This window comes from Ranitomeya imitator, chromosome 7 (genome assembly GCF_032444005.1).
Source record: "Ranitomeya imitator isolate aRanImi1 chromosome 7, aRanImi1.pri, whole genome shotgun sequence".
In the NCBI taxonomy this organism is placed as follows: Eukaryota; Metazoa; Chordata; class Amphibia; order Anura; family Dendrobatidae; genus Ranitomeya; species Ranitomeya imitator.
In genome coordinates this window covers 226,156,038-226,170,459 of record NC_091288.1, presented here as the reverse complement: position 1 = coordinate 226,170,459, position 14,422 = coordinate 226,156,038, and the positions used below count along the sequence as shown (strand labels likewise).

The following is a 14,422-nucleotide window of genomic DNA, read 5'->3' as shown; positions in this document are numbered from 1 at the left end:
CCATGGACGCACGGAGGAGCTCTGCAGCATCAGGGGCACCGAGGGGCGGCTCTCCCCCACAGGCCCAAATCCCTCCATTATATCCCCCCATGGACGCACGGAGGAGCTCTGCAGCATCAGGGGCACCGAGGGGCGGCTCTCCCCCACAGGCCCAATCCCTCCATTATATCCCCCCCATGGACGCACGGAGGAGCTCTGCAGCATCAGGGGCACCGAGGGGCGGCTCTCCCCCACAGGCCCAATCCCTCCATTATATCCCCCATGGACGCACGGAGGAGCTCTGCTGCATCAGGGGCACCGAGGGGCGGCTCTCCCCCACAGGCCCAATCCCTCCATTATATCCCCCATGGACGCACGGAGGAGCTCTGCAGCATCAGGGGCACCGAGGGGCGGCTCTCCCCACAGGCCCAATCCCTCCATTATATCCCCCCCCATGGACGCACGGAGGAGCTCTGCAGCATCAGGGGCACCGAGGGGCGGCTCTCCCCACAGGCCCAATCCCTCCATTATATCCCCCCCATGGACGCACGGAGGAGCTCTGCAGCATCAGGGGCACCGAGGGGCGGCTCTCCCCACAGGCCCAATCCCTCCATTATATCCCCCCCATGGACGCACGGAGGAGCTCTGCAGCATCAGGGGCACCGAGGGGCGGCTCTCCCCCACAGGCCCAATCCCTCCATTATATCCCCCATGGACGCACGGAGGAGCTCTGCTGCATCAGGGGCACCGAGGGGCGGCTCTCCCCCACAGGCCCAATCCCTCCATTATATCCCCCCCATGGACGCACGGAGGAGCTCTGCAGCATCAGGGGCACCGAGGGGCGGCTCTCCCCCACAGGCCCAATCCCTCCATTATATCCCCCCCCATGGACGCACGGAGGAGCTCTGCAGCATCAGGGGCACCGAGGGGCGGCTCTCCCCACAGGCCCAATCCCTCCATTATATCCCCCCATGGACGCACGGAGGAGCTCTGCAGCATCCGGGGCACCGAGGGGCGGCTCTCCCCCACAGGCCCAATCCCTCCATTATATCCCCCATGGACGCACGGAGGAGCTCTGCTGCATCCGGGGCACCGAGGGGCGGCTCTCCCCCTCAGGCCCAATCCCTCCATTATATCCCCCATGGACGCACGGAGGAGCTCTGCAGCATCAGGGGCACCGAGGGGCGGCTCTCCCCCTCAGGCCCAATCCCTCCATTATATCCCCCCATGGACGCACGGAGGAGCTCTGCAGCATCAGGGGCACCGAGGGGCGGCTCTCCCCCACAGGCCCAATCCCTCCATTATATCCCCCATGGACGCACGGAGGAGCTCTGCTGCATCCGGGGCACCGAGGGGCGGCTCTCCCCCACAGGCCCAATCCCTCCATTATATCCCCCCATGGACGCACGGAGGAGCTCTGCAGCATCCGGGGCACCGAGGGGCGGCTCTCCCCCACAGGCCCAATCCCTCCATTATATCCCCCCCCATGGACGCACGGAGGAGCTCTGCAGCATCAGGGGCACCGAGGGGCGGCTCTCCCCACAGGCCCAATCCCTCCATTATATCCCCCCATGGACGCACGGAGGAGCTCTGCTGCATCCGGGGCACCGAGGGGCGGCTCTCCCCCACAGGCCCAATCCCTCCATTATATCCCCCCATGGACGCACGGAGGAGCTCTGCAGCATCAGGGGCACCGAGGGGCGGCTCTCCCCACAGGCCCAATCCCTCCATTATATCCACCTATGGACACACGGAGGAGCTCTGCTGCATCCGGGGCACCGAGGGGCGGCTCTCCCCACAGGCCCAATCCCTCCATTATATCCCCCCATGGACGCACGGAGGAGCTCTGCAGCATCAGGGGCACCGAGGGGCGGCTCTCCCCACAGGCCCAATCCCTCCATTATATCCCCCCATGGACGCACGGAGGAGCTCTGCAGCATCAGGGGCACCGAGGGGCGGCTCTCCCCACAGGCCCAATCCCTCCATTATATCCCCCCATGGACGCACGGAGGAGCTCTGCAGCATCAGGGGCACCGAGGGGCGGCTCTCCCCCACAGGCCCAATCCCTCCATTATATCCCCCATGGACGCACGGAGGAGCTCTGCAGCATCAGGGGCACCGAGGGGCGGCTCTCCCCCACAGGCCCAATCCCTCCATTATATCCCCCCATGGACGCACGGAGGAGCTCTGCAGCATCAGGGGCACCGAGGGGCGGCTCTCCCCCACAGGCCCAATCCCTCCATTATATCCCCCATGGACGCACGGAGGAGCTCTGCAGCATCAGGGGCACCGAGGGGCGGCTCTCCCCCACAGGCCCAATCCCTCCATTATATCCCCCATGGACGCACGGAGGAGCTCTGCAGCATCAGGGGCACCGAGGGGCGGCTCTCCCCCACAGGCCCAATCCCTCCATTATATCCCCCCATGGACGCACGGAGGAGCTCTGCAGCATCAGGGGCACCGAGAGGCGGCTCTCCCCCACAGGCCCAATCCCTCCATTATATCCCCCATGGACGCACGGAGGAGCTCTGCTGCATCCGGGGCACCGAGGGGCGGCTCTCCCCACAGGCCCAATCCCTCCATTATATCCCCCATGGACGCACGGAGGAGCTCTGCTGCATCCGGGGCACCGAGGGGCGGCTCTCCCCCACAGGCCCAATCCCTCCATTATATCCCCCATGGACGCACGGAGGAGCTCTGCAGCATCAGGGGCACCGAGGGGCGGCTCTCCCCCACAGGCCCAATCCCTCCATTATATCCCCCCATGGACGCACGGAGGAGCTCTGCAGCATCCGGGGCACCGAGGGGCGGCTCTCCCCCACAGGCCCAATCCCTCCATTATATTCCCTCATGGACGCACGGAGGAGCTCTGCAGCATCAGGGGCACCGAGGGGCGGCTCTCCCCCACAGGCCCAATCCCTCCATTATATCCCCCCATGGACGCACGGAGGAGCTCTGCAGCATCAGGGGCACCGAGGGGCGGCTCTCCCCCACAGGCCCAATCCCTCCATTATATCCCCCCATGGACGCACGGAGGAGCTCTGCAGCATCAGGGGCACCGAGGGGCGGCTCTCCCCACAGGCCCAATCCCTCCATTATATCCACCTATGGACACACGGAGGAGCTCTGCAGCATCAGGGGCACCGAGGGGCGGCTCTCCCCCACAGGCCCAATCCCTCCATTATATCCCCCCCATGGACGCACGGAGGAGCTCTGCAGCATCAGGGGCACCGAGGGGCGGCTCTCCCCCACAGGCCCAATCCCTCCATTATATCCCCCATGGACGCACGGAGGAGCTCTGCAGCATCAGGGGCACCGAGGGGCAGCTCTCCCCCACAGGCCCAATCCCTCCATTATATCCCCCCATGGACGCACGGAGGAGCTCTGCAGCATCAGGGGCACCGAGGGGCGGCTCTCCCACACAGGCCCAATCCCTCCATTATATCCCCCATGGACGCACGGAGGAGCTCTGCAGCATCAGGGGCACCGAGGGGCGGCTCTCCCCCACAGGCCCAATCCCTCCATTATATCCCCCCCATGGACGCACGGAGGAGCTCTGCTGCATCCGGGGCACCGAGGGGCGGCTCTCCCCCACAGGCCCAATCCCTCCATTATATCCCCCCATGGACGCACGGAGGAGCTCTGCAGCATCAGGGGCACCGAGGGGCGGCTCTCCCCCACAGGCCCAATCCCTCCATTATATCCCCCATGGACGCACGGAGGAGCTCTGCTGCATCCGGGGCACCGAGGGGCGGCTCTCCCCCACAGGCCCAATCCCTCCATTATATCCCCCCCCATGGACGCACGGAGGAGCTCTGCAGCATCAGGGGCACCGAGGGGCGGCTCTCCCCCACAGGCCCAATCCCTCCATTATATCCCCCCATGGACGCACGGAGGAGCTCTGCAGCATCAGGGGCACCGAGGGGCGGCTCTCCCCACAGGCCCAATCCCTCCATTATATCCCCCCATGGACGCACGGAGGAGCTCTGCAGCATCAGGGGCACCGAGGGGCGGCTCTCCCCCACAGGCCCAATCCCTCCATTATATCCACCTATGGACACACGGAGGAGCTCTGCAGCATCAGGGGCACCGAGGGGCGGCTCTCCCCCACAGGCCCAATCCCTCCATTATATCCCCCATGGACGCACGGAGGAGCTCTGCTGCATCCGGGGCACCGAGGGGCGGCTCTCCCCCACAGGCCCAATCCCTCCATTATATCCCCCCATGGACGCACGGAGGAGCTCTGCAGCATCAGGGGCACCGAGGGGCGGCTCTCCCCCACAGGCCCAATCCCTCCATTATATCCCCCCATGGACGCACGGAGGAGCTCTGCAGCATCAGGGGCACCGAGGGGCGGCTCTCCCCCACAGGCCCAATCCCTCCATTATATCCCCCATGGACGCACGGAGGAGCTCTGCTGCATCCGGGGCACCGAGGGGCGGCTCTCCCCCACAGGCCCAATCCCTCCATTATATCCCCCCATGGACGCACGGAGGAGCTCTGCAGCATCCGGGGCACCGAGGGGCGGCTCTCCCCCACAGGCCCAATCCCTCCATTATATCCCCCCATGGACGCACGGAGGAGCTCTGCAGCATCAGGGGCACCGAGGGGCGGCTCTCCCCACAGGCCCAATCCCTCCATTATATCCCCCCATGGACGCACGGAGGAGCTCTGCTGCATCCGGGGCACCGAGGGGCGGCTCTCTGTTATGGCTGGCAATCAGGCAACACAGCGTGCAGTAATCAGCGCACATACAGAGATCTGGCAATAACCAAAAACAATAGGACGAGCTCTGAGACGTGGAATCTCTGTAGACTGCAGTACCTGATCTATCCTCACACAACTATAAGCAGCAGTGGATTGCGCCTATCACTACCTATGCAACTCGGCACTGCCTGAGGAGCTGACTAGCCTGAAGATAGAAATACAAGCCTGACTTACCTCAGAGAAATACCCCAAAGGAATAGGCAGCCCCCCACATATAATGACTGTTAGCAAGATGAAAAGACAAACGTAGGAATGAAATAGATTCAGCAAAGTGAGGCCCGATATTCTAGACAGAGCGAGGATAGCAAAGAGAACTATGCAGTCTACAAAAAACCCTAAAACGAAAACCACGCAAAGGGGCAAAAAGACCCACCGTGCCGAACTAACAGCACGGCGGTGCACCCCTCTGCTTCTCAGAGCTTCCAGCAAAAGTTAATAGCAAGCTGGACAGAAAAAAAACAGAAAACAAACTAGAAGCACTTATCTAGCAGAGCAGCAGGCCCAAGGAAAGATGCAGTAGCTCAGATCCAACACTGGAACATTGACAAGGAGCAAGGAAGACAGACTCAGGTGGAGCTAAATAGCAAGGCAGCCAACGAGCTCACCAAAACACCTGAGGGAGGAAGCCCAGAGACTGCAATACCACTTGTGACCACAGAAGTGAACTCAGCCACAGAATTCACAACAGTACCCCCCCCTTGAGGAGGGGTCACCGAACCCTCACCAGAACCCCCAGGCCGACCAGGATGAGCCACATGAAAGGCACGAACAAGATCTGGGGCATGGACATCAGAGGCAAAAACCCAGGAATTATCTTCCTGAGCATAACCCTTCCATTTGACCAGATACTGGAGTTTCCGTCTAGAGACACGAGAATCCAAAATCTTCTCCACAATATACTCCAATTCCCCCTCCACCAAAACAGGGGCAGGAGGCTCCACAGATGGAACCATAGGTGCCACGTATCTCCTCAACAACGACCTATGGAATACATTATGTATGGAAAAGGAGTCTGGGAGGGTCAGACGAAAAGACACCGGATTGAGAATCTCAGAAATCCTATACGGACCAATAAAACGAGGTTTTAATTTAGGAGAGGAAACCTTCATAGGAATATGACGAGAAGATAACCAAACCAAATCCCCAACACGAAGTCGGGGTCCCACACGGCGTCTGCGATTAGCGAAAAGCTGAGCCTTCTCCTGGGACAAGGTCAAATTGTCCACTACCTGAGTCCAGATCTGTTGCAACCTGTCCACCACAGAATCCACACCAGGACAGTCCGAAGACTCAACCTGTCCTGAAGAGAAACGAGGATGGAACCCAGAATTGCAGAAAAATGGAGAGACCAAGGTAGCCGAGCTGGCCCGATTATTAAGGGCGAACTCAGCCAACGGCAAAAATGACACCCAATCATCCTGGTCAGCGGAAACAAAACATCTCAGATATGTTTCCAAGGTCTGATTGGTTCGTTCGGTCTGGCCATTAGTCTGAGGATGGAAGGCCGAGGAGAAAGATAGGTCAATGCCCATCCTACCACAAAAGGCTCGCCAGAACCTCGAGACAAACTGGGAACCTCTGTCAGAAACAATATTCTCAGGAATGCCATGTAAACGAACCACATGCTGGAAGAACAAAGGCACCAAATCAGAGGAGGAAGGCAATTTAACCAAGGGCACCAGATGGACCATTTTAGAAAAGCGATCACAGACCACCCAAATGACCGACATTTTTTGAGAAACGGGAAGGTCAGAAATGAAATCCATCGAAATATGTGTCCAAGGCCTCTTCGGGACCGGCAAGGGCAAAAGCAACCCACTGGCACGTGAACAGCAGGGCTTAGCCCTAGCACAAATTCCACAGGACTGCACAAAAGCACGCACATCCCGTGACAGAGATGGCCACCAGAAGGATCTAGCAACCAACTCCCTGGTACCAAAGATTCCTGGATGACCGGCCAGCACCGAACAATGAAGTTCAGAGATAACTTTACTAGTCCACCTATCAGGGACGAACAGTTTCTCGGCCGGACAACGATCAGGTTTATTAGCCTGAAATTTCTGCAACACTCTCCGCAAATCAGGGGAGATGGCAGACACAATGACTCCTTCCTTGAGGATACTCGCCGGCTCAGATAACCCCGGAGAGTCGGGCACAAAACTCCTAGACAGAGCATCCGCCTTCACATTTTTAGAGCCCGGAAGGTATGAAATCACAAAATCAAAACGAGCAAAAAATAACGACCAACGGGCCTGTCTAGGATTCAAGCGCTTGGCAGACTCGAGATAAGTCAAGTTCTTATGATCAGTCAAAACCACCACGCGATGCTTAGCACCCTCAAGCCAATGACGCCACTCCTCGAATGCCCACTTCATGGCCAGCAACTCTCGATTGCCCACATCATAATTACGCTCAGCAGCAGAAAATTTCCTGGAAAAGAAAGCACATGGTTTGAACACTGAGCAACCAGAACCTCTCTGTGACAAAACCGCCCCTGCACCAATCTCAGAAGCATCAACCTCGACCTGGAACGGAAGAGAAACATCAGGTTGACACAACACAGGGGCAGAACAAAAACGACGCTTCAACTCCTGAAAAGCTTCCACGGCAGCAGAAGACCAATTAACCAAATCAGCACCCTTCTTGGTCAAATCGGTCAATGGTCTGGCAATGCTAGAAAAATTACAGATGAAGCGACGATAAAAATTAGCAAAGCCCAGGAATTTCTGCAGACTTTTTAGAGATGTCGGCTGAGTCCAATCCTGGATGGCCTGAACCTTAACCGGATCCATCTCGATAGTAGAAGGGGAAAAGATGAACCCCAAAAATGAAACTTTCTGCACACCGAAGAGACACTTTGATCCCTTCACGAACAAGGAATTAGCACGCAGTACCTGGAAAACCATTCTGACTTGCTTCACATGAGACTCCCAATCATCTGAGAAGATCAAAATGTCATCCAAGTAAACAATCAAGAATTTATCCAGATACTCACGGAAAATGTCATGCATAAAAGACTGAAAAACAGACGGAGCATTGGCAAGTCCGAACGGCATCACCAGATACTCAAAATGACCCTCGGGCGTATTAAATGCCGTTTTCCATTCATCTCCCTGCCTGATTCTCACCAGATTATACGCACCACGAAGATCTATCTTAGTAAACCAACTAGCCCCCTTAATCCGAGCAAACAAGTCAGAAATCAATGGCAAGGGATACTGAAACTTAACAGTGATCTCATTAAGAAGGCGGTAATCAATACACGGTCTTAGCGAACCATCCTTCTTGGCTACAAAAAAGAACCCTGCTCCCAATGGTGACGACGATGGGCGAATATGTCCCTTCTCCAGGGACTCCTTCACATAACTGCGCATAGCGGTGTGTTCAGGTACGGACAAATTAAATAAACGACCCTTAGGGAATTTACTACCAGGAATCAAATCGATAGCACAATCACAATTCCTATGCGGAGGTAGGGCATCAGACTTGGACTCTTCAAATACATCCTGAAAGTCCGACAAGAACTCTGGGATGTCAGAAGGAATGGATGACGAAATAGACAAAAATGGAACATCACCATGTACTCCCTGACAACCCCAGCTGGTTACCGACATGGAATTCCAATCCAATACTGGATTATGGGTTTGTAGCCATGGCAACCCCAACACGACCACATCATGCAGATTATGCAGTACCAGAAAGCGAATAACTTCCTGATGTGCAGGAGCCATGCACATGGTCAGCTGGGCCCAGTACTGAGGCTTATTCTTGGCCAAAGGTGTAGCATCAATTCCTCTCAACGGAATAGGACACCGCAAAGGCTCCAAGAAAAATCCACAACGTTTAGCATAATCCAAATCCATCAGATTCAGGGCAGCGCCTGAATCCACAAACGCCATGACAGAATACGATGACAAAGAGCACATTAAGGTAATGGACAAAAGGAATTTCGACTGTACAGTACCAATAACGGCAGAGCTATCGAACCGCCTAGTGCGTTTAGGACAATTAGAAATAGCATGAGTAGAATCACCACAATAGAAACACAGTCTGTTCAGACGTCTGTGTTCGTGCCGTTCTACTTTAGTCATAGTCCTGTCGCACTGCATAGGCTCAGGTTTACTCTCAGACAATACCGCCAGATGGTGCACAGATTTACGCTCGCGCAAGCGACGACCGATCTGAATGGCCAAGGACATAGACTCATTCAAACCAGCAGGCATAGGAAATCCCACCATTACATCCTTAAGAGCTTCAGAGAGACCCTTTCTGAACAAAGCCGCTAGTGCAGATTCATTCCACAGAGTGAGTACTGACCACTTCCTAAATTTCTGACAATATACTTCTACATCATCCTGACCCTGGCATAAAGCCAGCAGATTTTTCTCAGCTTGATCCACTGAATTAGGCTCATCGTAAAGCAATCCCAGCGCCTGGAAAAATGCATCAACATTACTCAATGCAGAATCTCCTGGTGCAAGAGAAAACGCCCAGTCCTGTGGGTCGCCGCGCAAAAAAGAAATAATAATCAAAACCTGTTGAATAGGATTACCAGAAGAATGAGGTTTCAAGGCCAAAAATAGCTTACAATTATTTCTGAAGCTCAGGAACTTAGTTCTGTCACCAAAAAACAAATCAGGAATCGGAATTCTTGGTTCTAGCATCGATTTCTGATCAATTGTATCTTGAATCTTTTGTACATTTACAACGAGATTATCCATTGAGGAGCACAGAGCCTGAATATCCATGTCCACAGCTGTGTCCTGAAGCACTCCAATGTCTAGGGGAAAAAAAAGACTGAAGACAGAGCTAAGAAAAAAAAATGATGTCAGGATTTCTTTTTTCCCTCTATTGGAAATCATTGAAGGGCTCCTTGTACTGTTATGGCTGGCAATCAGGCAACACAGCGTGCAGTAATCAGCGCACATACAGAGATCTGGCAATAACCAAAAACAATAGGACGAGCTCTGAGACGTGGAATCTCTGTAGACTGCAGTACCTGATCTATCCTCACACAACTATAAGCAGCAGTGGATTGCGCCTAACAACTACCTATGCAACTCGGCACTGCCTGAGGAGCTGACTAGCCTGAAGATAGAAATACAAGCCTGACTTACCTCAGAGAAATACCCCAAAGGAATAGGCAGCCCCCCACATATAATGACTGTTAGCAAGATGAAAAGACAAACGTAGGAATGAAATAGATTCAGCAAAGTGAGGCCCGATATTCTAGACAGAGCGAGGATAGCAAAGAGAACCATGCAGTCTACAAAAAACCCTAAAACGAAAACCACGCAAAGGGGCAAAAAGACCCACCGTGCCGAACTAACAGCACGGCGGTGCACCCCTTTGCTTCTCAGAGCTTCCAGCAAAAGACAATAGCAAGCTGGACAGAAAAAAACAGAAAACAAACTAGAAGCACTTATCTAGCAGAGCAACAGGCCCAAGGAAAGATGCAGTAGCTCAGATCCAACACTGGAACATTGACAAGGAGCAAGGAAGACAGACTCAGGTGGAGCTAAATAGCAAGGCAGCCAACGAGCTCACAAAAACACCTGAGGGAGGAAGCCCAGAGACTGCAATACCACTTGTGACCACAGAAGTGAACTCAGCCACAGAATTCACAACAGCTCTCCCCCACAGGCCCAATCCCTCCATTATATCCCCCCATGGACGCACGGAGGAGCTCTGCAGCATCAGGGGCACCGAGGGGCGGCTCTCCCCCACAGGCCCAATCCCTCCATTATATCCCCCCATGGACGCACGGAGGAGCTCTGCAGCATCAGGGGCACCGAGGGGCGGCTCTCCCCCACAGGCCCAATCCCTCCATTATATCCCCCCATGGACGCACGGAGGAGCTCTGCAGCATCAGGGGCACCGAGGGGCGGCTCTCCCCACAGGCCCAATCCCTCCATTATATCCCCCCATGGACGCACGGAGGAGCTCTGCAGCTTCAGGGGCACCGAGGGGCGGCTCTCCCCACAGGCCCAATCCCTCCATTATATCCCCCATGGACGCACGGAGGAGCTCTGCAGCATCAGGGGCACCGAGGGGCGGCTCTCCCCCACAGGCCCAATCCCTCCATTATATCCCCCCATGGACGCACGGAGGAGCTCTGCAGCTTCAGGGGCACCGAGGGGCGGCTCTCCCCACAGGCCCAATCCCTCCATTATATCCCCCATGGACGCACGGAGGAGCTCTGCAGCATCAGGGGCACCGAGGGGCGGCTCTCCCCCACAGGCCCAATCCCTCCATTATATCCCCCTATGGACGCACGGAGGAGCTCTGCAGCATCCGGGGCACCGAGGGGCGGCTCTCCCCCACAGGCCCAATCCCTCCATTATATCCCCCTATGGACACACGGAGGAGCTCTGCAGCATCCGGGGTACCGAGGGGCGGCTCTCCCACACAGGCCCAATCCCTCCATTATATCCCCCCATGGACGCACGGAGGAGCTCTGCAGCATCCGGGACACCGAGGGGCGGCTCTCCCCCACAGGCCCAATCCCTCCATTATATCCCCCCATGGACGCACGGAGGAGCTCTGCAGCATCCGGGGCACCGAGGGGCGGCTCTCCCCCACAGGCCCAATCCCTCCATTATATCCCCCCATGGACGCACGGAGGAGCTCTGCAGCATCCGGGACACCGAGGGGCGGCTCTCCCCCACAGGCCCAATCCCTCCATTATATCCCCCCATGGACGCACGGAGGAGCTCTGCAGCATCCGGGGCACCGAGAGGCGGCTCTCCCCCACAGGCCCAATCCCTCCATTATATCCCCCCATGGACGCACGGAGGAGCTCTGCAGCATCAGGGGCACCGAGGGGCGGCTCTCCCCCACAGGCCCAAATCCCTCCATTATATCCCCCCATGGACGCACGGAGGAGCTCTGCAGCATCAGGGGCACGGAGGGGCGGCTCTCCCCCACAGGCCCAATCCCTCCATTGTATCCCGCCCCATGGACGCACGGAGGAGCTCTGCAGCATCAGGGGCACCGAGGGGCGGCTCTCCCCCACAGGCCCAATCCCTCCATTGTATCCCCCCATGGACCCAACCTCTAAAACCCTCCCCCACAGCCATCCGCCGCTATCATACTCCCCTTCTCCTGAGGTCCCGGCCCTCCATAGGCCCCCACAGATCCCTCCCGTATGATGGAGCCAGCGCCTAGGATGCATGTGCTCAATGACAGGAGACTCCGCACAGTATGGAGACTTACGGTGAAGAAGTCCCTCAGGAGGCCGCAGCTGCTGCTCGAAGGCGGTCGTTCCATCCTCACAATCCCGCCATCACATCCCCTGTACTTGACAACGCCACCGGATCCATAGCGTTCCGTGCACACAATGGTCGCCCCGCTGGATGACATCACAGCCTGCCAAAAAGAAGAGGGAGAGCAGCTGGTACCACATGGTGGCCTAGACTGCGGGCGTCCCCAAGGCCCACACCGCAAAAATGGAGACTCCGGGGCCCGCGCCACAGACCGGAGTGACGGAGACGCCGCGGCCACAGACCGGAGTAACGGAGACGCCGCGGCCACAGACCGGAGTAACGGAGACGCCGCGGCCACAGACCGGAGTGACGGAGACACAGACCGGAGTAACGGACACGCCGGGGCCAAAGACCGGAGTGACGGAGACGCCGGGGCCACAGACCGGAGTGACGGAGACACAGACCGGAGTAACGGAGACGCCAGGGCCACAGACCGGAGTAACGGAGACGCCGGGGCCACAGACCGGAGTAACGGAGACGCCACGGCCCGGAGTAACGGAGACGCCGGGGCCACAGACCGGAGTGACGGAGACGCCGGGGCCACGGACCGGAGTGACGGAGACGCCGGGGCCACAGACCGGAGACGCCACGGCCCGGAGTAACAGAGACACAGACCGGAGTGACGGAGACGCCGCGGCCACAGACCGAAGCGACGGAGACGCCGCGGCCACAGACCGAAGAGACGGAGACACAGACCGGAGTAACGAAGACGCCGGGGCCACAGACCGGAGTAACGGAGACACCGGGGCCACAGACCGGAGTAACGGAGACACATACCGGAGTAACGGAGACGCCGGGGCCACAGACCGGAGTAACAGAGACACAGACCAGAGCGATGGAGACGCCGCGGCCACAGACCGGAGTAACAGAGACGCCGCGGCCACAGACCGGAGTAACGGAGACACAGATAGGAGTAACGGAGACGCCGGGGCCACAGACCGGAGACGCCACGGCCCGGAGTAACAGAGACACAGACCGGAGTGACGGAGACGCCGCGGCCACAGACCGAAGCGACGGAGACGCCGCGGCCACAGACCGAAGAGACGGAGACACAGACCGGAGTAACGAAGACGCCGGGGCCACAGACCGGAGTAACGGAGACACCGGGGCCACAGACCGGAGTAACGGAGACACAGATAGGAGTAACGGAGACGCCGCGGCCACAGACCGGAGTAACAGAGACGCCGCGGCCACAGACCGGAGTAACGGAGACACAGATAGGAGTAACGGAGACGCCGGGGCCACAGACCGGAGTAACGGAGACGCCGCGGCCACAGACCGGAGTAACGGAGACGCCGCGGCCACAGACCGGAGTAACGGAGACGCCACGGCCACAGACCGGAGTAACGGAGACGCCACGGCCACAGACCGGAGTAACGGAGACGCCACGGCCACAGACCGGAGTAACGGAGACACAGACTGGAGTAACGGAGGCACCGGGGCCACGGACCGGAGTGACGGAGACGCAGGGGCCACAGACCGGAGTAACGGAGACGCAGGGGCCACAGACCGGAGTAACGGAGACGCAGGGGCCACAGACCGGAGTAACGGAGACACAGACTGGAGTAACGGAGACGCCGGGGCCACAGACCGGAGTGACGGAGATGCCGGGGCCACAGACCGGAGTAACGGAGATGCCGTGGCCACAGACCGGAGTGACGGAGACACAGACCGGAGTAACGGAGACGCCGCGGCCACAGACCGGAGTAACGGAGACGCCGCGGCCAGAGACTGGAATAAAGGAGACGCTGGGGCCACAGACCGGAGTAACGGAGACACAGACCGGAGTAACGGAGACGCCGCGGCCACAGACCGGAGTAACGGAGACGCCGCGGCCACAGACCGGAATAACGGAGACGCCGCGGCCACAGACCGGAGTAACGGAGACGCCGGGGCCACAGACCGGAGTAACGGAGACGCCACGGCCCGGAGTAACGGAGACGCCGCGGCCACAGACCGGAGTAACGGAGACACAGACCGGAGTAACGGAGATGCCGCGGCCACAGACCGGAGTGACGGAGACACAGACCGGAGTGACGGAGACGCCGCGGCCACAGACCGGAGTAACGGAGACACAGACCAGAGTAACAGAGACACAGACCAGAGTAACGGAGACGCCGCAGCCACAGACCGGAGTGACGGAGACACAGACCGGAGTGACGGAGACGCCGCGGCCACAGACCGGAGTGATGGAGACACAGACCGCAGTGACGGAGACGTCGGGGCCACAGACCGGAGCGACGGAGACACAGACTGGAGTAACGGAGACGCCGCGGCCACAGACCCGAGTAACGGAGACGCCGCGGCCACAGACCGGAGTGACGGAGACACAGACCGCAGTGACGGAGACGCCGGGGCCACAGATCGGAGTAACGGAGACGCCGCGGCCACAGACCGGAGTAACGGAGACG

General features: G+C 58.3%; 1 protein-coding gene across 2 annotated transcripts in view; it reads right to left on the bottom strand.

Moving 5' to 3' along the window:
• RUSF1 (RUS family member 1) overlaps positions 1–14,422 on the bottom strand; it is a 40,342-nt gene that overhangs the window by 12,426 nt on the left and 13,494 nt on the right. For both annotated transcript variants that reach the window (XM_069735258.1, XM_069735259.1), the window contains exon 2: positions 11,962–12,114. In XM_069735258.1, the coding sequence (XP_069591359.1) occupies positions 11,962–12,108 (147 nt within the window). In that variant the 5' untranslated portion in view covers positions 12,109–12,114. The remainder of the gene's footprint in view (positions 1–11,961; positions 12,115–14,422) is intronic.